General features: G+C 46.1%; 2 protein-coding genes and 1 long non-coding RNA gene across 5 annotated transcripts in view; 1 reads left to right on the top strand and 2 right to left on the bottom strand.

The window, feature by feature from the left end:
• Positions 1-1,348: 1,348 nt before the first annotated feature.
• LOC129204659 (uncharacterized) lies at positions 1,349-8,047 on the top strand. Its single transcript, XM_054821006.1, has 5 exons — positions 1,349-4,495; positions 5,210-5,380; positions 5,682-5,854; positions 6,032-6,149; positions 7,147-8,047. Exons 1-5 carry the CDS (start codon positions 1,349-1,351, stop codon positions 7,372-7,374), a joined length of 3,837 nt encoding a protein of 1,278 aa, XP_054676981.1. The 3' UTR covers positions 7,375-8,047.
• Positions 4,489-9,951, bottom strand: LOC129204667 (uncharacterized). Its single transcript, XR_008576467.1, has 3 exons — positions 9,156-9,951; positions 8,825-9,063; positions 4,489-5,249 (listed from the first exon to the last, which is right to left on the bottom strand). It is a non-coding gene; the product is annotated as an uncharacterized LOC129204667 (long non-coding RNA).
• Positions 9,952-10,469: 518 nt separating this feature from the next.
• ZC3H6 (zinc finger CCCH-type containing 6) overlaps positions 10,470-24,074 on the bottom strand; it is a 28,104-nt gene continuing 14,499 nt past the window's right edge. The window contains exons 4-12 of one of the 3 annotated variants that reach the window (XM_054821007.1): positions 22,970-23,225; positions 21,210-21,331; positions 18,809-18,925; positions 17,191-17,302; positions 16,499-16,608; positions 15,444-15,697; positions 14,322-14,842; positions 13,811-14,050; positions 10,470-12,904 (exon numbers count right to left, since the gene is read on the bottom strand). In XM_054821007.1, the coding sequence (XP_054676982.1) occupies positions 11,400-12,904; positions 13,811-14,050; positions 14,322-14,842; positions 15,444-15,697; positions 16,499-16,608; positions 17,191-17,302; positions 18,809-18,925; positions 21,210-21,331; positions 22,970-23,225 (3,237 nt within the window). In that variant the 3' untranslated portion in view covers positions 10,470-11,399. Of the gene's footprint in view, positions 12,905-13,810; positions 14,051-14,321; positions 14,843-15,443; positions 15,698-16,498; positions 16,609-17,190; positions 17,303-18,808; positions 18,926-20,550; positions 21,011-21,209; positions 21,334-22,969; positions 23,226-24,074 lie in introns of those variants that run through there. The other 2 variants (XM_054821008.1, XM_054821009.1) reach the window with 2 other exon arrangements.

Here is a 24,074-nt window from a genome sequence, read left to right as displayed (position 1 = left end):
CCTTTCCGGGCAGGACGCAATGGAGCCTTTTCACATCTATGAGCTCGGGCTCCTGACGGAAAACAAAGGTATTCAAAGGGTCCTCTGCCCCATGGCCACGCAGCTCTGCCATCTAATCCTCGCCCAGGAACAGGAGGATGGGATGTGTCAGACCTTTCCTGATTTAGGGAAAAATGCAGAAATATTAGCCAAAGCCACAGAAGAACTCGCTTCTGTTGCAAGAAGGTAAGTTTCCTGGGTGGCTCTCAGGCAAATCTGGGGGCTGAGGAGGAAGGAATGGCAAAGGAACTCTCAGGGAGCCTGCCTCTCCTGCCTGCTGCTCCCTGCCTGCACCCCGCTGGAGAGGTGGGATGGGGAACGTGGCGGGGAATGGCAGTAGGAAGGGAAAAGGCAAAAGGGGAGAAAGCAGGGCTATGTTTAAGCTAAACACATCTCAAAATTCGGACAAGTGACCGAATGCTTCAGTGAAGGCACTGAATGCTTCAGCAAACGGGAGCCCAAACCCACCGATCTGGGCGCTGCCCACTGGGTTATTTTGCTGTTCGAGCCGGGGCCGGGTGGACTGTAGGCACCCTACCTGAAAGCGAACTGCAGCCCCTGGAAAAGGTTCTGAAACAGTTTGCACGTACAGCTAAAATCAATTCAAGCCCAGTTAAGGTCTGGCACGGCTAATTGCTGTGGTAAAGCCCGAGACCGGCACGTGCTCCCTACCAAGGCTGGCACTCACAGGATGGCAAAGGGCTGAGCCCAGCGGCTTCTGTTCCAGGCTGGCTGAGGAGTCCAGCGACGAGGTGGCGGAGGAGGAGACGTGTCCCGCAGCCGAGTCCCTCGTCCTGGCAGGGAGGTGTGTGCTGCTGGCAGCCCGCAAGCTCCAGGTACAGCCGGACAACCCCAGCCACAGGGAGGAGCTGGCTGCAGCAGCAAAGAGGGTCTTAGCAGAGACAGCGAAGGTAACGGCGGAGGGGGAGGGTGCGGCCGGGACACAGCAGTGGGTAAGGGTGCGGCTGCAGGAGGGACGAGAGCTGCCCCCCACCAGGACACGGGATGGGGCCTGGGGGAAGCTCTAGCTGAGGCAACAGTGGTTTCTTCACCACGCGCTCACTGGGGCAGGTCTGCTGGGCCAACCACAGCTCTTCGCTTCCCTGCAAGGGCCAGGGTGTCACCTCGGATGCACAGGGGGAGGAACAGTGAGCAGGGATTCTTGAGCCTTAGCCACTCTGACCAGTTCTTCTGCCGTTTTTTTTCTGGTTAGATCCTTCAGATCGAAGATGCTGCTGGGGTGAGGAGGATAATTCAGGCTGCCAGCTGGCTTTTGGAGTGCCTGAGCGTGCTGCGGGATGCAGGGGACATGCCAGGGCTGCTGGCTGCTTTCCGGGCCTTTTCCAAGGCCTTGCTTCTGCTGAGCAATCTGACAGCAAAGCACCTCGAGGAACTCCAAGATTGTCCTCGACAGAAGAGCTTGGCCCAAACTCTGCAGCTCCTTCGCAAGTGTGTTCCTTTGCTCCACGCAACCAAGCACAGCGAACTTAAACGCTCCTGGGACCTGCAAGTGAACCTCTCCAAAGAGCACGCTTTCCAGCTGACAGAGAGGACCATCAAAGAACTCACTTCCCTGCTCAGTGACAACACAGGCAGCAAGGAGCCACGGGACAGAAGCGGGATCTTCTCCCAGCATGTGAGCAGGCTGCTGGCGCTCCTCTCTCACCCAGACCCGGTGCACCTCTCCGACAGCAAGTTCAGCACTCACGTGGAAGCCGTCATTTTCTACTGCATGCTTCTAGCAGACTCCTCCAGGCCAGATCTGAAGGTAGACCTGGTAAAACATTGCCGGGATCTGCTACGGCTGAGGAAGAGCATCTGTGGCCACGTAAGCCAGCGGGAGGGATGGCCAGGGCAAAGCTGGGGAGAAAGCAGCCTGCAAGAGGAATGTCACATCATGAGAGAGGAGGTGGAGAGTGTCAACCAGGCAGTACTCACAGCTACCCTGTGCCAAATCCTCGACACCTTCTTTGAGGATAAGGAGCCCCTGAGGTACTTAGTTGAAGGTACCCTTAGCCTTGCCGGTACAGGGTGTTTTCCAGCAGGACAAGGAGGATTTTTGAAGAAGCTTCAGCCCCTCACTACCACCTTCTTCGCACACGCCCAGCAGATGCTCAGAGTGGCAGACTTTGTTCTGGCCAGGTGCACCAAAACCCAAACCGCTAGAGAAATTGGGGAGTGGGTAGAGTATTTGAAGAGACTCCTTGCCAGTCTCCCTCCACTGCTCACAGAAATGAGCAGAAATACAGCCCAGATGAGCGCCGCTGAGCAGCTGCGGTCCTTGTACCACGCGTGGGCCGGAACAACAGAAAGCCTCTTGCGGTGTTTTGAGGAGACGGTCAGCACGCATGAATTCCTTAAGCTGTCTGTACAGGAAATGGCCAAGCACAGGGAATGGTGTGAAGAGGCCCTGGAGAGGCAGGACGCCGAGGGGCTCTCTTGGCACGCAACTCGCCTCACCAGCTGGGCTCGGTGGGTGGTTGAAGCTACCACCAGGTACGTGGACAGAGCCACAGACCCCATTTTCAGGAATGGCTTGCTGGTTTGGGTTGCGCAACTGGCCAGCTCCAGCCTTGAGCTGAAAGCGGTCACAGCCCTTTGTCGGGAGAGACTGCCCTGCCTCCAGACGAGGGATGTCTTCTTAAAGGCAGCGAGCTGCCTGATGGATACAGCTCGCCGTGTCCAAGACGGGCTGGATGGGTCCAACCACCCAGATATCCTCAGCCCTCTCCGGGCACGAGTGCGAAGCACCAATGTCGCAAAGACATTTGAACTCAGCCCGTCACATGCTGGGCTATCAACCGTCGCCGATGAGGCTGTGCTGCAAGAAGACATCTTAGGTCGTCCGTCTCCACGAGCAGGTAACTTACACCCGGGTGTTGTTCCAGGGAAAGGAGACGCGCACCCTGTCATTACGGCTCTCCTCACAGCAACAAGAGCCCGTGATATGGCAGCTATCAATGCTGCTTGCTCCGCCTTGCTTGAACTCTCCAACGGCTGTATCGATGCGGCAAAGGAAGCGCTGCCGGTTGCCGACTCTCCCCAGATAGAGACGCTGGGGCAGCACCAGAAGATTGTATTAATGACGGCACGTGTTATCAGCCTGGCCAGGGAAACAGCCCCACGGCAGCTTTGTTGTCCAGGCAGACTTCTCCAAATGGCACTCTCACTCTCCGAAAGGATCCAGGAGACCAAAGAGTGCCTGGCAGCCGTGGCAGGCTCTTGGTATAGTCTGTCTCAGCAAGTATTTGGCTTTATCTTGTCTGCTGACTTTCTGAGAGGCAAACAGGCTTTGGACGAGACCATGATGGGTTTAGCAGGAGCAGTTCGGTTAGCAGGAGACATTGCCTGTAGTAAGGGAAATCCCGCTTCCTCCGATGTCTGGGAGAGCTTTCTACAGGTCCGAGCCAAGTATTCACGTGCTCAGATGAACACCAAAGTGTTACTTGAGAAAGCAGTGTCCTTCGAGGGCTCCTGCAGGGCAGGAGTGGCCAGCCTGGAGCTGCACTGCGTCCAGTGGGCTGTTGGCATGCACGTCCTGCTGGGCGCTGTGGACCAGTTCATAGGCAGGGATGTCCTGTTCCTGAGGGAGCTGCGGAGCGCCGTGAAGAACAAGCTTTGCTCGCAGAGCCTCTTGGCTGCTGTGTCCGAGAATTCCCTGAGGCTGCAGGAGGCCGCCCGGCTCTCCTCCTTGTCCTGCCCTGAAGAGCATGGTCGCAGTGAAATCCTCGCGCTCAGGGAAGAGATAAAGGTGCTAATGGAAGCACTGCTGGATGCCTCCAACACCCTCTCGGTCTCCCCACTGTCTGCTGCCAGCTTGTACATTCGCTTTGAGCTCCTGCAGAGAGACTTGGCCCTCAGGGCCAAGGCATTATTGCTCCACCTGGAGAAGGTCAATGCCGAACACCTGCAGGTCATCCGAGATGTCCTTGGACCAGCCCTGTCCCCTCTCTCTCCAGAGGAGAGGGAGAGGAGCAGAGAGGCCTTTGAAGAGAAGGCCAGTCGGCTCATGGCTAACATTCAGTGGGTCAAAACCACCCTCCAAGACCTTCTGGAGGCCAGCACTCAACTGCAATCGCAGGAGAACCTGCTCTCCATGGCAGACCACCTCCTGGTCCTCACGTCTGATGCAGTGGGCAGTGCCGGCCAGCTCTTTCAGAGCCACCGGGACGAAGGACATCTCCACCTAGACAGCATTGTCTGGTACTGGTCAGCAACGGCACACTACCTCGTCACGCAGCTTCAGGCTGTCCGGGGCATCAGCGGACGCGTTCTGCAGCTCATCAGACAACGCCTGCAGAACGCAGGGGACCAGCGCCCTCCAAGACAACGCAGCAGCACAGCCAAGCTCTTCCCAGCCCGAGAGCTTGACGCCCTGAGCCACGCCAAGTCAACAGAAACTTGCCCAAGCAGGAGCGGACGAGCACGCGGAGCTGCCAGGGAGGCAGGTGAAAAGGTACAGTAGTTTTTTTCCCCCCGGCAACACTTACTGTCAGGGCCGTCAGTCGGTCCCGCTACTCGCACCACGGAACATTAAGATGAGCGACGTTGGCAGGGAACTCTGGAGGTCAACAGTCCAACCCCCCTGGCCACCCTCAAAGTTAGATGAGGTTGCTGGCTGCCCCATTCAGCCGAGTTCTGGATGCCTGATCTGACTTTGCGTAAACAAACCCATCCCATAAACGCCGGGCCTGAGGAGCAGGGGGCTGTAGCGCTCTCCTTCCCCTGAGCCACCACCTGCCTCTGCTCAGCTCCTCACGTCCCCGCACCAGCACCCTTTGGGAGTACCAACAGCTCCCAGCAACTGGCTGTCAGGAGCCAGCAAACGCTTCAGTACACGATCCAGATCACTCAGCAGAGTGGTTCAGAGCACTTAATTGTACTTCTCAACCGCGGGCGCTGCCAGCTCCCTGACAGCTACCACCCATTTGGGAAGAGCTCCAGGAGGTGATGGCATGGGTCATTTGGATTTGATAGTCCCGCTGTGGGTGAGGGCAGGGGAGAGAAGGGCTGGTTGGGAAGGCAGAGCAGACCTGGGAAGGTGGCGGGCAGCTCTCCCACCTCCCTTACTCACCAAAAACTGCTTCAGAAACACACAGGCAGAGACTTCTCAGCATCGGTGCGTCTGCACACTCCAGACTTCCAGTCTGTTCGGTTATTGTCTCAACAGCACCAGAATGGTCCTCCCAGCATCTTCCTCGCCAGCAGCCCTGTGAAGCAGGAGAGAGAGGACAGTGACACATGGCAGGGCAGCCCCTGCAAGATGTCCCAGGTCACCAAGGACATGGCAACGAGGATACTTCACATGACTCAGTTCCTCAGGAAGAAGGGCCCCATCATGGTACAGAGCATTTCTCCCCCTCCACCCTATCACATTTTTTCCTCAAGAGCACGGTCAAAGCCAGTGGCAGGGCCACCCAGTGCCTGCTGGAACCCCTGCACTACCCCGCTCTTGTAAGAGCGGCACCAGCTATATTTATGCAAAGCACCTGAAATTACTTTCTCCTGATGAGATGTGAACTTGGTGCCCAGTCCTTTCCTTGTCTCAGAATGTATCTGGCCTCCCTGGACCCTCCCATCTTTCAGGAAAAGCAGTCTTTTTTTCTCCTCCTCTCCCCAAACACCTTTCTATTTTGTTTTAGAGCAAGGACCAGCTCGTCGCCTGCGCAAGGCAAATTGCTTCCGATGGGCAGGTGCTCGTTAAATTTGGCCGCATCGTTGCGAAGCACTGCCTCGACAAGAGATGCTCCGCAGAGCTGCTGTGCGCCACAGAGCAGACCCACACCATCAGCAGCCAGCTCGGCATCGTGGCCAGGTGAGCTGCCGGCGTCAGGGACAATCTCTCCCAAGGCTGGTGGTCCCCTCCTCAAAGGGGGTCCAGAGGTCCTTGTTGGATCTTCTGGTCTTGGAGTGACTGGTAGAGTTCTGGCCACACAGGGGAGGCACACTGTCTGACGCTCTTGCAGTAAAATCCTTTAAAATGTCTTTTAAGGGTAAAAGCAGTCACTGCAGAGAGCAAGTCCTCTTCCGAGCTGCTTGTGAGCAACGCGCAGAACCTCATTCAAGCGGTTTTGCATGTTCTGAAGGCAGCCGAGGCAGCATGTGTCAAAGTAAGTTAATGCTGACGGCGTCTAAAGGTGAGTCCGCGCTGCGGGGAGCTCCTACAGTCGCGTCTGGTTACGGGAGGTGGGAGCTGGCTGCTGAAGGACTTCTGTCAGCTCCAGCTGGGAGTAAACATTCCTACTGTCATCTTTTTATTTTATGCCTTTCTGTCTTGTTTCCAAAGCTCACTACGCATCTTTCCAGCCATTGAATCCGCTCTGTCACTGCTACCAACTCTGAAGTCATCTTTAGCTGGTCTGTTTCCCATTTCATTCTTGGATAGGAGAGCAGCATCTCGTTGGAAGCCTTTATTTGGAAACAGTCCGTGTCAGTCTTAGCCTTTATCTCGTCTCAAGATGAGCTTTGATCAAAACTCCCAAGAGCTTCCCTTGCAGCTGCCAACGGTGGCTGATGGATCCAACTGTAAATAGTTTGCGAGAGCAGACTTTATCTGAGAGCACTCAGGAAACAAGTGCAAATATAACCACTCTCCACTGATGCAGCTCTTCATCGTGTGCTTTAGGCTCCTCTATAATCCTACAACTTTTGCTCAGCACATCTTTTTGAGACAGTTTTGATTAGAATCCTATTGGATGGAGAATCAGCCACAACTGTGGAAAGCTCATCCCGTGGTTAATTGCCCACACTGTTAAAAACACACTATAGATGTCCATTTTCTACTTTGCTGGTGCCAGCCCGAAGTAACTACCCATTCTTCTATCTCGATTGTCTAGACTACAAAGTCCGTTATGACCTAGCTTTTTCCCTTTGGAAATTTCCCTGCTTATCAATAAATTAACTGTATTGTATTCCCTTTGTCTCTCTGCAAGCAGGTTTTTAAGCGCTTCCAAGCATTAAGCATTTTTAAAGCATTAACGGCTACAGATGCCACATTGGCCACACACACCGATATATTCAGACTTTTATACTGTTAAAAGATATTTTAAACTAGTTCACGTACAACAATGTATTAAAGCACGCAAATATTTTGTCTCCTCCACTTAGGGTTTGCAACAGCCCCCACCTGACTCTGAAGAAGAAGAAGTAGCTGCTTTCTGCGTGCAGTGGAGAAAAAACTTGTTGTGGCATAGAGCCACGGAGTCCTTAAACTCAGACAGGGATGAATTAGGCCTCCGCAAGACTCGAGCAAGAGCTGAGCCCAGCCTGATGGCTATGGTGCAAGAACAATCACCTCAGAGCAAGAAAACCCCCCAAGCCTCCAACACCTATTAAAGGACATACGATTATGGACAGCCACCCGTAAAAACAGGAAGGGACTTCTGCAAAAACAGGAGGGGGACTGCATCGCTAACCGGCCTCAGCAGCAAGAACGCAGCCCGTGCTGCATTCCTCGCGTCTCTTCTGCTAGAGCTGCTCTCACAGGAGGACTGAGAGTGCAAGGCCTGAAAAGGTTTTTGCGTGCCGGTTGCTCCTCCTGTGGCAAATTCCAGCCTGCAGAGACACCGCTTCCTTTTGGCGACTGAACAAAGAGAAGAATAAACTGATGCCACACGCTAGCGTGTTTCATAAGAGGCCTCTTGTCCAGATGGCGTTTGAAGTTGAGTAATAAGATGTGATACCAAGCTGCAGAGGACACGGGAGCTGGGGAAGAGCTGTAAGACCCAGTCAAAGGGAAAACAGAAGGTTTCCTGTTCAGTAAAACACCATTCACCGATCTTTGTTATGTGGCACGGGAATCACTCTGAAACCTTGAATCAATGGCCACCGAGCGGGGCTACAATTCTTTCTATTGATATACTGCGTGCCCCGTCCAGCTGTGAGCCTGCTCATATATAGTCAGTCAGGCTTTTTTTTCTTTACATTGCTATAGGAAAGACAGCATTTAATAAGGTACCTTCATTATATTTCTTTCAATAACTGCCAGTTCTGTGTTATTCAGCGCCCAAGATGTGAACAGAAGGATGTAGGAACACACTTGTAGCAGCACCAGCAATTTTGGCTGCAGGGAAGGATCAGTAAATGATTGTATTGCTCATTGCGAGAAAGCCTCAGAGCTGGGAAGTCTGCTCAGGCCCCCACCTTTAGCACGCTATCAAACTTCTTTGCAACCACCACCTTTTCCTCTAGGGGTAGCAATCCTAAATGCTGCGCAGGAAGGGCAGCTAGAGATAGATCATCCTACAAAGAGCCAGCGCACAGGGTGCAGTTCATACGCAAAATACAAAAACAGAGGGCAGCACACACTACAAAACCTGGAAGAAAGAACTGAATGAGAAGGAACACTAAGGGACAGGATCACTGACTTCTGAAATGCAAAACAGGAGTGTAATTAAGTATTCTCTACTTTGTAAGAATAAATTGATTTACTTTGCAATATGAAGGGTTCACGTTAGAGTCTTTTCATCACGGTACAAAAATACAACAGGCTACCTAGGGAGACCAGAAACCTCCCTACAAGTATTTTCATTATGGGCAGCAGAAACCGGGTGGTGATCTAGCAACACTCAGTCCTTCTGAAGTGCAGCGAGCGAGCAAGATCAGACACAAACATTTTACTCTCCCACATCTCCAGGGCTAGCAGGAGCGGGGAGCATTTCATCTCCTCACTGCCCCTGGCTTTGCAGATGCTGCAGAGAAAGGAGATTTTTCTCCCCAAATCCCTCTCAGCCCTGGGACTCTCCCTTTACCCAGAGTAAAACATTCAATGCTGATGATCGCTCACCTCATAGCTACGGGCTTCCAGAGCATCCAGGGCCGACACCGGCTGCTCCTGTTACCACTCTCCACAGCCTCAGGGCCACGAGTTGCAAGCATCCAAGGGAAACATGAGCAGGACAGAGCAAGGGGAGATTCGGGGAAGAAATCCGCAGTGGATAAACCGGTGAGCGCTGGCGGACCCCAGAGCCGAGCAGCAGCCTTGCCCGGTAGCTGAGGAGGCCTCTGGGCTGGGCACAGCTGGATCTGGGAAGAAGGAAGGAAGGAGGCAGTTACATGTGGAGACAACAGGCTGCAAGGACTAGCTGAAATAAAGAATTGCATTGTACTAAAGATACTGAGACGGCAGCAGATCTCTGCGGTTAGGGGCCAGCACCGCGTCTCCCTGCCAGGACACACCCCGCAACTCCAAAATGGGTCGGTAATCGGACCGACGGCAAACCACCCGTGATCCTTCAACCAGCACATCATTTTGCTCTCGGTAGCAAAGTTTTTTCCTTAGGCTCTTATTTTCCCAGTACTTTCAAAACAACACAGAGAATCCAAGTCAGTGATGACATCACCACCACCTACAAGAAGTTGTAACCTCAACTCAGAGCTGCGCATCCGACAAACACTTTCCACATTTAAAAGCGAAACCATGCATTTGGCTTCAATACTGCCACTTCTCCTCTTTGTTCCCTTATCAGTCCATGTGCTATTTCCAAACCATTTCCATTTTTCTCTGCTGCCCAATTCTGCTGGCTTGTTTTTTTGATGAAGTTCTCAAACAGCCAAACTTGTCACCAGATGAAGTAGTAATAAGTAATTCCGTAGGACTAATAGATTACTTCAAAATAACAACCAAGTTTCATGACCATTAGTTTTCAATTATTTTGAGTGAGCACAATTCAAAATATCATAAAATCAATCCAACTTATACTCTGGGAAATTAGGAAAACTGAAACCATTATCGCCTTCAGCAATGTCTCCCTCTGTCACGTTTCGCTCACGTAAAATCAGCAGCTTCCCTCTGTTCGTCCACGCTCTGCTCATCGACGCAACACACCTGCAATTGTTGCCTGGATTACTGTTTGTCTCGGGCACAAGAAACCAAACCTGCAGAAACAGTGCTAAACATTATACTGTCCCAGTCACAAGCACTACTCAGGCCAACAAACAGAAAGGAAGAGGGAAAGGTCCACCAAGGAAGAGACTTAATGCAAAGAAACATTCCAAGTGGGCGGGAACCAGGTGGCAATTGAGCAGACGGCAATTTTTTATTGTAAACGTAGCTAGCTAGGTATGACTACATTTCCTCTATATAAAAAGCAACCCAAAAGGTAAAACAAGAGAGGCTTTGAGGACAGTAGCACTCTCAGCATGCGACATCTTCAAAAATTAAAGAACATGCACGACATTTCTCATAGCGATGCTGGTAACTGTAGTGAAAGAGAACAAAGATGACTCCCTTGCAAGCAGCGGTCCGATCTCGGAACCACGCCGCAAGTGAAATCCGTTTGGACTCAGTCAAAAACCCTCTACCATCTGACTGTGAAGCGCTGTAGCAGCTGTACCAAGAACAGGCTCAGTCCCCTTCACCCTTCAGACAGCCCCACTGCTCCTTCCCCGGCGCTGAGCTACCTGTCAACGTGTCAACATCACAGTCATTACCAGACTCGAACTGTACCCTTTTTAATTTTTTTGTTAAAAATGTCATAAAGACACCATGAATACAAGTACTGCAGTTACATCAATACAAAAAAAGCAATACAAATTAAGCGGCTGAATACAAAAATACATTGAAATACATGAACACCACAATGTAACTTATAGCACTAATCAGAATTGTGTATGCGTGAAAAAAATTAAATAAAAACCTTTTTTGTATTAGACAACTTAGGTATTCTCCACTTTTAACAGTAACTTTCTTCTAGTTATGTACTTCACAATTTCTTCTATATACAGCATAGAATAAAATACTTTTAAAAGATATGACATTTTTAATCCTCAATATGCGATATAGGTCTCTTTTACACTAAGAATATTGACTGCATGAATAAAAACTGTCAATGTCTTACATCAACCGATCTGAAAAGGAGGATCAACATTTTCCTTTGAAATCATTTACGTAGGATTTAAATCAGTTAGTAGGTTTGGCTTGATGCGTCAGACAATCCTTGTCAAACAGTGTCTCTCACAGTAATGTACATAATATTGCTTGTATCTATACAATCATACAAATGTGGCAATCATATCTAAATGTCGTTTATGAAAGAGACAGCTCACACATATACAGGTCTTCGGACTTTCTCAATGACTTATTTACAATGAAAGTGCTTTTATCAGCTCTAACACGATACATGGGGGGTTTTCTACATGTCAATTATTAGTCTCCCTGAAATTGGAAAAGTATTATATAGAAAATACCACAGCTTTGCAAACACTATAGCATACTGTATAACTGCATGTGGTTCTGAGATTAGCAGCTGAAAAGTGTTGATAATTATAATTTAAAAATAAATAAAGCAAAGAGGTAAACCAGTTACAAAACAGCAGAAAACTGCAATATTCACAACAGTAAAAAGACTTAAAATCAATTGCTAACAAAACGGTGAAGCGGTTGGATCGAAAGTCTTGAAAACATCTTTTAATGACTTATCATCTGATTCCCCGTTCGGATCGCTATCCTGTGTTTGCGTTACTTGTCCAGGCTGTCTAACCTGCCTCGGGTCGCTGTACTGCGGTCTGATTAATCCCGATAAAGCTTGGATAGGAAGATTATGCACCGCAGGTGCAGCGCTGGAGTGTTTAGTAGCCTGAGATTTACTGGTGCTATTCGCTTTATCTGAAGTAGCTTCTGCTGAGCCTTCTGTATTTTTTTCCACGTTCGGGGCAGCCTTCTGCAGCGACGAATCTTCCGAGAGACTGGGTTCATTTTTACCAGAATTTTTCAAAATACTTTTTTTCTGGTTCTCTCCATTCTCTCCTGAACTAGCCGGAGCCACGTCCAACGACGAGCTGTGATCTCTCGGATCGTACAAACTAATACCGCTCAGGATCGAGCCTGGAGTTCCAAGCCTAACACCACTCGAGGATAATTTGGGGGCATACGGAGGCAGAGCATCTGGGTCAGGTTTAGCAGTCGCAGCTTCCGAGGGCTGTGAGGAGCCAGCGGCAGATCTGGCGAGGCGGGGGTCAAACTTCGGAGGGTGCGAATCCTTCGCAACTCCGTGATGCGTATCTGCGCTCGACAGTCTGTGGAGTCTGGGATCGACGTTTTTTTGCAAGCGAGGATCTCCTAATTTGCTTGAGCTACTGGCATGCGAATCTGCAGTCGGATCTAAATAACCGCTCCTGCCCGTTAAGCTGTTTTTTGCCTTTGCAGCTAGTCGTGGGTCAGCTGGCATTGCATTTGGATGGGGATCGTTTTTCAAATTCCGCAGTTTATTAAGTCTCTGGTCAGCAATGAGTGGAGGAAGAGGTAAATTGATTGAAGAGACGGGGTCAGGCTTAGGCAAAGGTATCGGGAGCAAGTCTTCGGGTGCCCAAACAATATGCTTAGCGAAGTTTGGTTTCATCAGGGTAACATCCATTTTAATATGGCTGAACTGCCTAAGCTGAGAGCGGGGATCCCGTAACGTCACACCAGGCAAAGGCTCCAAAGGTATCAGAAAAGCTCGTTCTCTCAGTTCTCTCTCCGAGTCCTCTTCATCGTCATCCATCCCTTTTTGCTTGACTTTAACGCCAGCATGTGCGTGGTGTAAATCTAGCTTTGCTCCGCCGAGGGAGGAGCTGCCGTGGCCGCCCTCGCTGACCTTGTGCATCCTGGGATCTCGTACGAGCCGTGGGTCCAAGGAGGCGGATTCTGAAGGCTTTCTGGGGTTGGACCTCGGGGAGGCCCGAAGTCTCGGGTCAGCAGCCTGAGGCCCCGCGCCTTTTTCTTTTGCCAGCCTCGGATCGGTAGGAATACCAAGCATGTGCTGCTCTGTGGAATGTTGCTGCCGATTCCTAAAGTTTTCACTTTGTTTCTTTAAGGTTTTTAGTATTGATTTAACACTGCTCCCCTCTTCCTCTTCACTGCTGGAATACCAGTTGACATTGTCATCTTAAAAATAAATGAATAAATAAAAAGATTATTCAAGGAAATCATCATCAGGGAATACAAAACATTTACTCCTATAAAGGGTAACGTCTCAGTAAAATCAAACTGAGAAAATCTGATATTAAGTGATCACTCCCTGTATAACAACCGTAACCTGAAATGACAAAAATCAATTTCAATGAAGAACTGACATAACAAACAAACTGCAGCAAGTTGAGATATTCCCACACTCAGCTGCATTCTGCCTACATATCTCTCTCTCAATATTAATCTGGGAAAATGACCTGCTTTCAAACAATTATTTCTACCAGAACTAGTGGGGAAAAAAAACCCAAAACATTTTAAATCTGAGTCTTGATGAATATCACCTTCGTTGTGGGATAGTAGAAAGGTAAGTAAAACATGAAGGCGAAACCCAGCTCCATCCCCAGTATCTAATGCACAGTAACGCACGTTTCCTCAATGCTAGTTGTTGTCCCACACAAATATTGTACAACGGGAAGCGACGTGTTATTGGAGGCGGCTAACGGGAACATTTTTCTGTTGTACGGCTTTCCAAAATCCCTCGAGACAGAAGGACCAGTCACTCTAAAGCACTGGTGAGAAACCGCCAGTTTGGAGTAGATTACATCGCTCCGGTTTTGTACATAGTCTGAAGGGCTGCATCTCCAGATCTCTCTCATCATTTGATCAGAATTATATTGGCAATATCCTTGAAATCATTTGGTAACAGCAACTGCCTTTTGGTCACACAGAGGATGCGTTTCTGGTCGCATAACCTAGCAGCCTGGGAAAAGGCTGTGGCAGGGAGCAGGCCGAGGGACAAGGTGATGAAAATCCAAGTCGACAGATTTGTTTCAGGCTAATACACGCTCAAGACGTGTAGAACTCTAACAAAATTATCTTTACCTTCGTCTTTGCTCATTGCCCTCTGACCCTGGCTGCTGACAGAGTCTCCATCTCTTTGATGCTTCTGACTAAGCCTTACGTAAAGGGCTTTCTGCATTGCCGGAAGGAAATCTGGGACGTTAATGGCTGGTTTATGGCCCATATGGCTACTCATGCAGTCCGACTCGCTTCCACCTTGATGCGACTCTTGAGCCATGAGGTGAGCCTGGTGATCTGTGAATTCTCCATGCCATGTTCCATCTGCAGTACAAAAAAACCCCACAGTTAGCAGCTATCCTATCCAAGCTTTTACAGCAGACAAGATAAAACATCATCAAGCAAAACGAATGTGACATATTACATGGCTGGAAAGCATCAGCTGGGAAAGCCTCTATACTGAAGGCATTCCAGGAGGTTTGGCACTCTATCCAAAATTCTTTCAACTGCTCAGCTTCAGAGCCATGATGTTTTAATACCACACAACTGCAAAGCGCCTTATCGAGGAACAACAATGACTTTTAAATGTCCTTACCACCAGAGTTATTAGCTGGCTGGAAGTTATGTACGGCTTGATGAGAATAGTAATTGTCATAGAAATCAGCTGGGTTCTGAATAGGCTCGTAATTCATATTCGGCTGCCGTTCACCAGGAATCTGCTGGTACTGCGGCCCCGGAGGACAGTGATTCTCTCTCGGCATATTCACCATATGTCCTTGAACTCCTGGGGCATTGTAAGATCCACCGAGACCCGGCGGTGTGAGAGGCGGCCCACCTTGCTGTCCTTGCATAGGCATACCAGTCTGGTTCTGCGGTCCCAGAAAGCCTGGCGGAACACCCTGCATAGGAGGACTCTGCGGCATCCCCGGGCCTTGAGGCCCTGCGCACGGATGATGTCCGGGAGAACCCGGGTGCATTGGTGGCCCATTATGTCCCTGTGACATGCCGGGTCCCGGCCCTGGACTTGAACCTGGATTGTACATATGCTGAGAATGTGGGTCATTTCCCTGAAACGGTGGTCTTGGCGGTGAGGAGCTGTTATAGAAGGTTGGTGGCCTGCAGGCAAAAGAAAATTAGGGAATCAGATTTTGCACCTACAAAGATCAACAGCCTGTTAGCTATCTCCTCCCCCTCCTCACTCTTACAGATGTCTGTCTGTACTTATTTGATCCTAAGTTAGATAAAAATCTGGAAGAAGCAACATAATTTTCAAAGAGAGTAACTATATACGTTACACATGACAGAGCCAGTCTGGAAATAGAACATTTTTTTCAGTATTAGCCCATGCAGAACCCTTGCTGCAACTAAGAGTTTTATACAGTCTCCATCAGGAGCGTTGATTGGCTTCAGTCAAGAAAACACTAACTGTAAGAAGAGTTTAGAAGAGAAAGACATTTGCTCAGCCTGCAAATGGAGACAGGTAAGGCAGGCACAGAGCCAAAACAAGCCAATGGAGCGACTGTCTGGAAGGTTAAGGCTCAGAAAGTTCTAGGGAAAGCATTAAATAAGTAAGTAATTATGACAGCCAATGTCTGACAGATCATTCACTTAGCAATATACTCAGAAGTATATACTTCTGACAGAAACAACAAGAATTGTTTAAATATTTATGCAGCCACATTTTAAGGAGCCTTCTACACAAAATTCTAAAACCTACTTTTTTCCAATTTTGTGTGCTAAATCCACAGTAGGTTTCACAACTATTTCAAAGAGAGATGGGATTTTCTTATATTCTCCTGAAGGATCTTGATAATTTTCTATGTCAGACTCGGAAAACGGATATTGCTCTGGTGGGGTCGGCAGAAGTCCAACACCCGGTGGCGGCTTAGGGAGAGGAACTATGCCACGCTTTCTGAGCTCCTCCAGTTCTTTCTCATCTTCATTTTGTGGTTCCTCCTCAGTATTCAAAACCTAGAACAAAGCAACATAGCAAACGCTTCATAAATTTTGCAGTATATGCAATTCCATGTAGTCTTGCACTTTCCATTTAAATATAATTACCTGCTACAATACTACTATATAGTGACATCAAACTCAGATGAAGTATAAAACTATTATTACTTGTTTTGCAGGACACCGATTCACAGTCAGGAAGAAAACTATTTCTGTAGTCAGGAAGGGACAATTTCACACAAGTCCATTTCCTTCAAACAGTAGTTTTAAGTGACAGAAATTGAAGGACTTATTCTAAGCTTCCTAACGTTTCCAGTGTTAAATTCATGTCACTTTTCTGTTAAGGCTTGTTGTATAGCAACTGGAGAGAGACACGAATATCCTACTTAAAACAGAGGTCAGGATTTCATGAATCATTCAGAGGCAGCATCTCATTCCTTTCTCCACCCTGAGTGCAGAAGTCAGTCAGATGATATCTAACTTCTAGGCAGTAAGAGTAGACAACATAAAAGCCACACTTCTTGTTAGAGAGTACACTAACATCTCCACAGAAAGGGACGCAAAAGAAAGTTCACAGGCAGAAGTGTGAGTTGCGAAAATAAACGAGTCAGCTGTGGCTAAAAAAAAGAACGGAATAACTGATGGCAAGGGGAATTCCTGGTATCGAACTGGGTCAGAGACTGCGCATGGAGCAAGGGAAGCTTAACATTGTTAGTGTTCAGCATCACACTCCCCAAGAATCCCACGGAAATTTCTAGCAACCTCCCCACTATCCCTTCTAGCAACAAAGCTTGTGTTTACAGACTGGGAACGGCTTACCTTATCCAACAGCTCTTTTGTTTCTGCAGTCAGGGGAGCGTGAGAGAATTTGCACTTATCTCCTTGATAGCATTTGGCTCCTGTATGGTAGAACTTGCAAGGGAATTCATGTAAGCAATGCATTAAGGATTCCTAACGAAGGCTCATTTCTAGTTTGCACTGTTTGGCAAGTTTGTGAAATTCAGCTGTCAACTATCCTTCAATTCTTCACCAGTACTTATCTTTCCAAAGGAGTATCTTAAGAATTTTGAAAGCTAATAACCAATTTACCTCCTAGTTCCATTTAACGTTCTACTAATAATTACATTACTGTGGCCTGAACATTGTGACTTGATTTCTAAAACTGCGATTAAAAAGATGAAGGTCGCAATTCAAAAAAAAAAAAAAAAAAAAAAGTCCTTTACAACAAACAGGAACAGATCAGGGTTTTAAAAGTATGTGGACAAATCCATCTACCTTCAAGGGGTTTTGATTTTTAATGTTTTAAAAGGTCTTAAAACCAAAACCAAACCAGTAATTCTATATGTATTTTCTCCTCCTAACTATTTGAGCAGAAGAGTAATCTTCTGGTAGTCATCTACATAGTCTTTGGTAGAGTCTCTTAAGAAAATAGCTACCCTTAAACATCACTTACATCAATTAAGAGTAAATATAAACTTTCAGTTTAATTCAAGGGGGGGTTTAAAGGATATTGTGCAAATAAATGCAGTTCTCTCCTTTGGTGCAGTAACCCTGTATGTAAAACTTGCAGATTTCCTTCTTCTTTTCAATCTCCGCATCATGATCAAATTTACACTGCTCTCCCTATAAAGAAGAAAACAAGAAAAAACATTATCCATCTGAAATGCTGAGTAATTCCACTTCACAGTTAAAGAAAAAACATCCTCCTTAGCTGAGTTTAAATTTTTTATCTTCATTAACACATAAGTGCATTATAAACATGTCCCTAAAAAACTGTGAACAGGGGGGCCTGGACATAGAGAAACAATTCCTGAACCAGGATACCAAGAATATATGCAGTGCTCACAGAAACCAAGCTGGTCACACAGTACCAGTTCTCTTCTCTGTCTCCACCTAACAATTAGCATTAAAAAGGCATTTAAAAAATACTTTACTGAAATTATTTTCCATATAAACAATTCTGCACTTAACAGAAAACCTGATTCTGTTTTAAGGGTGTGTGGGAGAACTTAAAAAAGTCCAACAAGCAAGGTATTAAGATTCTCCCATGTAGGAAAAATGGACTTTAAATAATATCAAGTTTATATCAACCATATCACATCATACACTAGGATTACTTTGCTTGAGGTTTCTTTGCATTTTTTTTTTTATTTATTTCCATGAAAAATACACTAAGTGCTCTTTCAGTCACTTGTTTTAAAACTGAAGGTGGCAGCAAATACTCATCTGACTGAGCACAGCATAACAAAATACACGAAGGCAGCAACAACTGCATTGTTTTCAACTCCCCCCCTGGTTTGGGAAAAAACACATACTGATTTTCACCTTTACTTTCAACCTTTGAAAAAGAAACAGAAAATGTTCTATCTCTAAATGCCCAGAGGAACCAAATGTAAATGACGCACTCACTTACTCGAGAAGCATGTAGTTTTTCTTAAGTGTGTTTTATAACTGACTGAACTAGTCTGACATCAGAGGATTCAACTCCACAGCAGCATAAGCTTCAAAATGAAGCAATAACAATTTTTTTTACGTAATAAGAGACTGTCTTGCTAGGGCTTTTGCTTGACAGCTGACTGCTCTGAATAGCATTCTCTTCTTTCTGCTGCCTTCCACTTGCTGGCTGAAGGAAGATGATTCTTTGGTAGGGGAACTATTACTACAACCCCACTTTATACTTTAGAGAGAGAAATAATTTAGCATAATTAAGCAATTCCTTCAATGTTTCAAAATTAGCAGTAGCACATAAGACAGAAATAATCTAATACATTCAGAAATGATTGCATATTTACAGATTACATACTTGTAAGATTTGATGGATATTTACATGTGATACATTGTCAGTGTAAGTTTATGATACTATCATAGATGTTTTTACTGTATATACTAACAAGCAAACAATAATTTTTAACAGAATTTGTTACAGTTCAAAATGTGCAACAGAAGGGGTTATTTTTCCACAAGTATTTCCGTTGGCATTTATCTATAAATACTCAGAACATTAGAAATCAAAACACTGAGTTTCAACATGCAACTTTTCTTTGCATGAGCTGAAGTAAAAACCAACAGAGCATCTTCTCCCCTTCCTCACACCAAAGCAGCAGACTGACAGACACAGTGCGTAGTTACCTTAATACACCTCCCTTCAAGGAAATATTTACAAATTTGTTTGCCTTTGTGTTCCACTGTATGCTGGTTTATGAACTCCTGGCTCATATTAACCCATTTCTTCACTGGTTTGCCGTCCTGTAAGAAAAATTAACATCCCGCTGATGCTTACTTATTATGCACAGTTGCAAAAACATTACAGTGTACTCAGTGATTAACTACACCATGATGTAAGTTCTTAATATTGTTATACCCACAGCTCAAAGTAAAGGTAAATACAAATACTTTTTTTCTTAGAGTCTTTTCTATAAACGCACCCAAATCAGAAAGTTCTTAGCATACAACAGACACGAATAACTTCACTGGAAGGACAGAGTATGTCTCACTTCACTTGGCAATGCTGGCAAGCAGGGCGGACTCCTGCCAACCGCCCCCTGACTAAGGGCACCTCTGCAGGCAGCCAGGGGTTGAGTAATCATCCAGGCTTCCAGACCACCACCTTAGCCACGCTTTGCCAGTCCTTCCCCTCTACGTGCTTCTCACATGATTGTTATCTCCAGATTATCTTAGAAGAAAAATAACCTGTTTGCTTAACACCACGAGGGAAAGCAGAGAGGAAGCACAATTCAATTGTGCCCTAACTCTTCAGAATTATTATGTACCTGGTGAGACAAATAATTGTTCCCTCTATGATTTCATTCCCATGCGGCATCTGCACTTGAGATAAACTAAAGAAACAGTGGTAAACTCATCTAACTGCAGAGGCTGGGGCAGGTGTTGAGGGGTCTTTCATGAACTGTGACGCTGCAACAGAGGGCAGAAACAAACCTCCTCTTTGCAGTGCTGTCTGGTTGCCTACTGATCTGACAATAGAGGGAATCAGGTTTTTCCGATTTGCACAAAACCGAGCAGGGATCTGACTGCTGAGTGGGAACTTCTGAAATGGGATGGATGTGGTTCTCCACACTCATCACACTGCATCATAAGCACGCACGACTATCAGCACATCAAGTGTCCGGTCTCATTTTGCTCAGCGGATTAAGCAATGTCACAAAACATTAACACTAAGAATGATTTGTGGATTTTGTTGACATTGAGAAGCCAAAATCTTCGAGCTAGAAATACCACTCCTGAATCAGTCAAGATCAATTTTCTACTCTGAACACATTAAATCCAGAGAAATCTCAGCTGCTTCAGACAAAGCAGCTTTTAATCTAATACCTGATCCTCTTCAAGGTTAACGCAAATACCACATAAACATGACACTCCAAGTCTGTCTGAGAGCACTGCAAACCAGCAACCCTCCCACATCGCAAAGCACTTGAAACAACAGCCTGAGGAAGGTTGAAACATTCCCACCGCGTCCCCAAGAATCCCAGGGATGTCGCTGCGCGGCTCAGAAGTCTCGGCAATTACCCCACCACACCACGCAGCTTAGCATCTGCATCACAGAATTCATTGTTTCGCTGTAGCCAGAAGCCCAGCTTTTTGTTTTCTGCCTCCCGGCCCTGCCGGGACCTGCCCGCAGCTGGCTCCTCACCTCCACCCTTCCCCACAGCCAGGGAGACAGGGCATGCTCTACAGCCAGGGGAAGGAGGACTCCTATAAACAACGCAGCGTCCTAACACATCAAACGGCTGCCCTTTTCCCTACCACATGCAGGGCAGAGGAGGAAAAGCTGATCGGGACCACCCAGGAGCCCCAGAGAGTTAGGCCAGCTGGAGAACACGGGGAAAAATTAACAGGGTTGAATTATACATCACCGCATTAGCAAGAAGCCAGCCGTGGGCATTCTGGAGTGCAGGAGGGAGGAGAACCACAGACATTTTAGTTGCTGTCTGTAGACTTACACGTGATTCGGCTTGGATAGATTTGATCCATTAATCACCAATTTTGCATTGTTTTTCATTTAGATGAAGACTGGAGTAACAATTTACAAATACTGTGGCAATACTGAACACTATGGTTTCTCTAATTCCTGGGCAAAGAATTACTGAACAAAAACCAAGGTCATGTGTATTTCCATTGCCACAGCCACAGGTCTGGAAAGGGAAGGACAATTCTACATGATTCAGATGGAAACTGGAAAAAGCTGTGAAGGCGTCCATTTTCTTTGCTGAAAAACCTGAGGTGAACTGGTAGCGGCAAAACATCTTATTTCAGATACGGTCAGCATGGAAGTTCACGCACCATTCCAAACCAAAGCTTATTAACCACTTTCTGCTATTTCCAAGAAAAACAAGAAAATTACGTATTAGCTTAAGTTATCAATTCTATACTTTGTACATCAAGTGTTGGAAAATTCTACTAATTTTCTAGATAAAAGTTTAAAGATGCATATTTTTAAATACTCTTCTGTTAAAGCAAAGCACCCAGCCATTTGAAACAACTACATTAGGAATTAAACTTTAATTCCACGTACCTCATGAAAGCCATCAGATCCTTTATTGCCCCCTCTTCCCCTTCCACGATCTTTACGCTTCAGTTTCTTTTGCATTCCCCGCCCTCGACCAACATTGTAGTTATTACCTCTTTGAGAAATACCTGAAAAACAGCAATGACCTCTTTAAATGACCTCTGAAAGCAAAGAAAAATGGTTACCTAGTGACATCAAATACAGACAAATCTAACAAACTAAATATCTACCTTTTTGCAGCCTGAATTCCTAAATACTATCTTGAATCATGAGTTGGCAAGTACAACTACACCAGGCAATTGTAATTCCGTGCAACTGCCTGCTCTTTGAAAAGCTCTTCAAATCAATAGCAGACTGACAAACTGAATATAAAATTAATCTTGTTCAAAGCAGTGTCTCACAATTAGAAGTGCAGACATGTAATTTCTAACCAGCCCAAATACTTGAAATATTTCGTGCCGTTGGGCCGCTTTCTGAACACAGAGCTAACCAGTACAACTGGCACCCAGGTGTGTGTGCATGTTTCATGCCTGAGATTGTAACCTAAGAAATATGACTGAACAGCTTTGAATATAAATATGTTTAATGGTTAACTGTTTGGAAGCCTCAAGAGGGTAATTATCCAGCCACCAGCACGCCAGGAGTCATGGTCTCAACTAAAACCACCGAGACAGTATCTGCTTTCTCATCAATTTAAAACCAATGAAAACCAGTTAGAAAGCTCTGCAGACATCACACCCACTTCAGGTGGCAGCCGCTCTGCGACAGCAAGGCTGATCCCAGCAAAAAACGCCTTGACTTCATCTCCAACAATTTGCAGACAGAGATTTCGAAGCAGTATTGCCAAGCAGCACGTGAAAAGCCATTTTTGTCTCAGCTAAAAAGAGTTTGCCAATTTATTTTATTGTGCACCAAACCAGAATGCGATAAATCTTCGCTCTAGTAAATGGAAGACGGCTTACTACCTTTGTATAACACACAGTTATCTTCCCGAGAACTAGTAAGGTACTCATGCTGTCATACAAAACACAAGATGGCTGGGGAGTCAGAAGTCCCTTCATAACACGGAGGCCAGAGATGTAAGCTGGCTCAATGAATCGCACTACAATGCTAAGGAAATGATCAGACACCAAAGGAAAGGTGCAAACAAGAATGCCTGCATAACTTGGTTTATAAAAGTCAGGCATGAAGTAAGGGCAGCATGACCCTTTCAGGAATACGTTACTGAAGAGGAATACTTGTTCACCAGCACTTGTATTGGCCCAGCTTTGAATGCAAGAAAAGTTGTAAAAAGAAAAATAGAAGCATACTTACTAGCATACTTCTGGGACATACTAATAAAAGTATTCAGGCACCTATCAAAATTTCTAGGTACTTAATTTGGGGGGTGGGGTGGTGTTCGGAATTGACATATTTACATTCCTCCCCCTGAACAAGTCCCATTTCAGACTTTCATAAACTACACCAGAAAGTCACTTTACAGCCCTATGATTTCTTACTCAAGCAGTTACACAACAGAGATCTTGGATTTTTTTTTTTAATAGGGATTTATTTACTACGTAAGCATTACCCAATGCTTCATCTTTTTCCTCAATATATGCATCAGTGCGACCGCACGGTATTATTACTTCCCGATGAGCAGCATTACCTCTTACTGACGGGAGTAAGCCCATTCATTCAGCTCTCAAGACAAACATCCCGAGATGATGCATGATACAACTGCTGCCACCACCCATTACTACCGTTAACAATTGAAATTGTCTTACCTTTCTGGATCCCTTTCATCCCCTGCTTTTTCACTGGTTCTTTTGGGAATGGAGGTCCTAAATCAGTACTTGAGGTCTCTTTAGCTTGCCTGTATTGTTTAAGCTGATCAGCAAAATCTTCATCCTTTTCTTCCTCATTATAATTACCAAAGTTTTCATCACTGTAATGACTATAGTCATCATACTCCTTACTTTTTATATTTTTTTTATGTTGCATTTTCTGTGAGCTCATGTAATTTCCTGATACGTGTCCATGCTGCATGAAAAGGATTGCACTGTTTAGAAGCAATTCGCTATTTCAAAACACACCCCTCCAAACTCCTCTACGAAACCAATTTTTTTCACCCTGTTTTATTGTCATGTTGTCTACCAGATTTGCACAAGCAAGCATTATAATAAACAGCGAAAATCAGTTATGTAGTAAAAATTAGAACTTTTGATTCTGAATGTAGCAAAATTGGAAAAAAGATAAAAAAGAACAGCATCAGCATCTATGCTCCAAAAAACTTTTCACTGGGGTCAAAAAAGCATTTTAACATATGCACTTCTAAGTGCTACTTAGATGAACTACGATTAAAATAATTTTTTTCCCTTCGTGATCTCCATATCCTGACAATTTTGGACAAAGATTATGCAATCTGTCTTGTCTTGGTCAGCGAGGATGAAATACTGCTTATGGCCACTCCTAAGCCAGCACTGTCCCTTCTCCAGTTTCTGCAGACAGCATCTTCAGTTTAATAAATTAGGCTGGCTTAGAGGTTTCTGGAATGGTTTCAGGCTAAAAGGAAAATCTCCTCTCCTCAGAAGTACCAGAGTTTCATCGAGCCCTATCTTAGCTTTAGAGAACGGCATTCTCTTTCACCCAGTGGTCTCAGGAGGGCTATCGAGCTGCACAGACTGAGAAAAGCCAGGACAAATTGAAAAGAAAGTGGCATCAATTCTAGATATTGAAAGGTGACTTTTGAAGAGCTGTTTCCTCTTAGTACCATCTAAACCCAATGTGCGCAATAATAAAGATATCTTAATTGTTGCCTGATGGAGGAACAAATAGTATCAGGCTTGTTTACACCACCTACATTCACACCACAGATAATGCTTTACATTT

The sequence above is a fragment of the Grus americana genome, chromosome 3, assembly GCF_028858705.1.
Source record: "Grus americana isolate bGruAme1 chromosome 3, bGruAme1.mat, whole genome shotgun sequence".
Taxonomy (NCBI): domain Eukaryota; kingdom Metazoa; phylum Chordata; class Aves; order Gruiformes; family Gruidae; genus Grus; species Grus americana.
This window is presented reverse-complemented; position numbering and strand designations above follow the sequence as displayed.

What these genes read in the sequence shown, in the direction of transcription:
- LOC129204659 (XM_054821006.1), top strand. Translation starts at nt 1,349, where the DNA reads ATGCCAGGGCTGCTGGCTGCTTTCCGGGCCTTTTCCAAGGCCTTGCTT. An exon ending in GGAAGAAGGGCCCCATCATG is followed by an intron (nt 5,381 to 5,681) that starts GTACAGAGCATT and finishes ATTTTGTTTTAG; the next exon opens with AGCAAGGACCAGCTCGTCGC. An exon ending in CCGAGGCAGCATGTGTCAAA is followed by an intron (nt 6,150 to 7,146) that starts GTAAGTTAATGC and finishes TCCTCCACTTAG; the next exon opens with GGTTTGCAACAGCCCCCACC.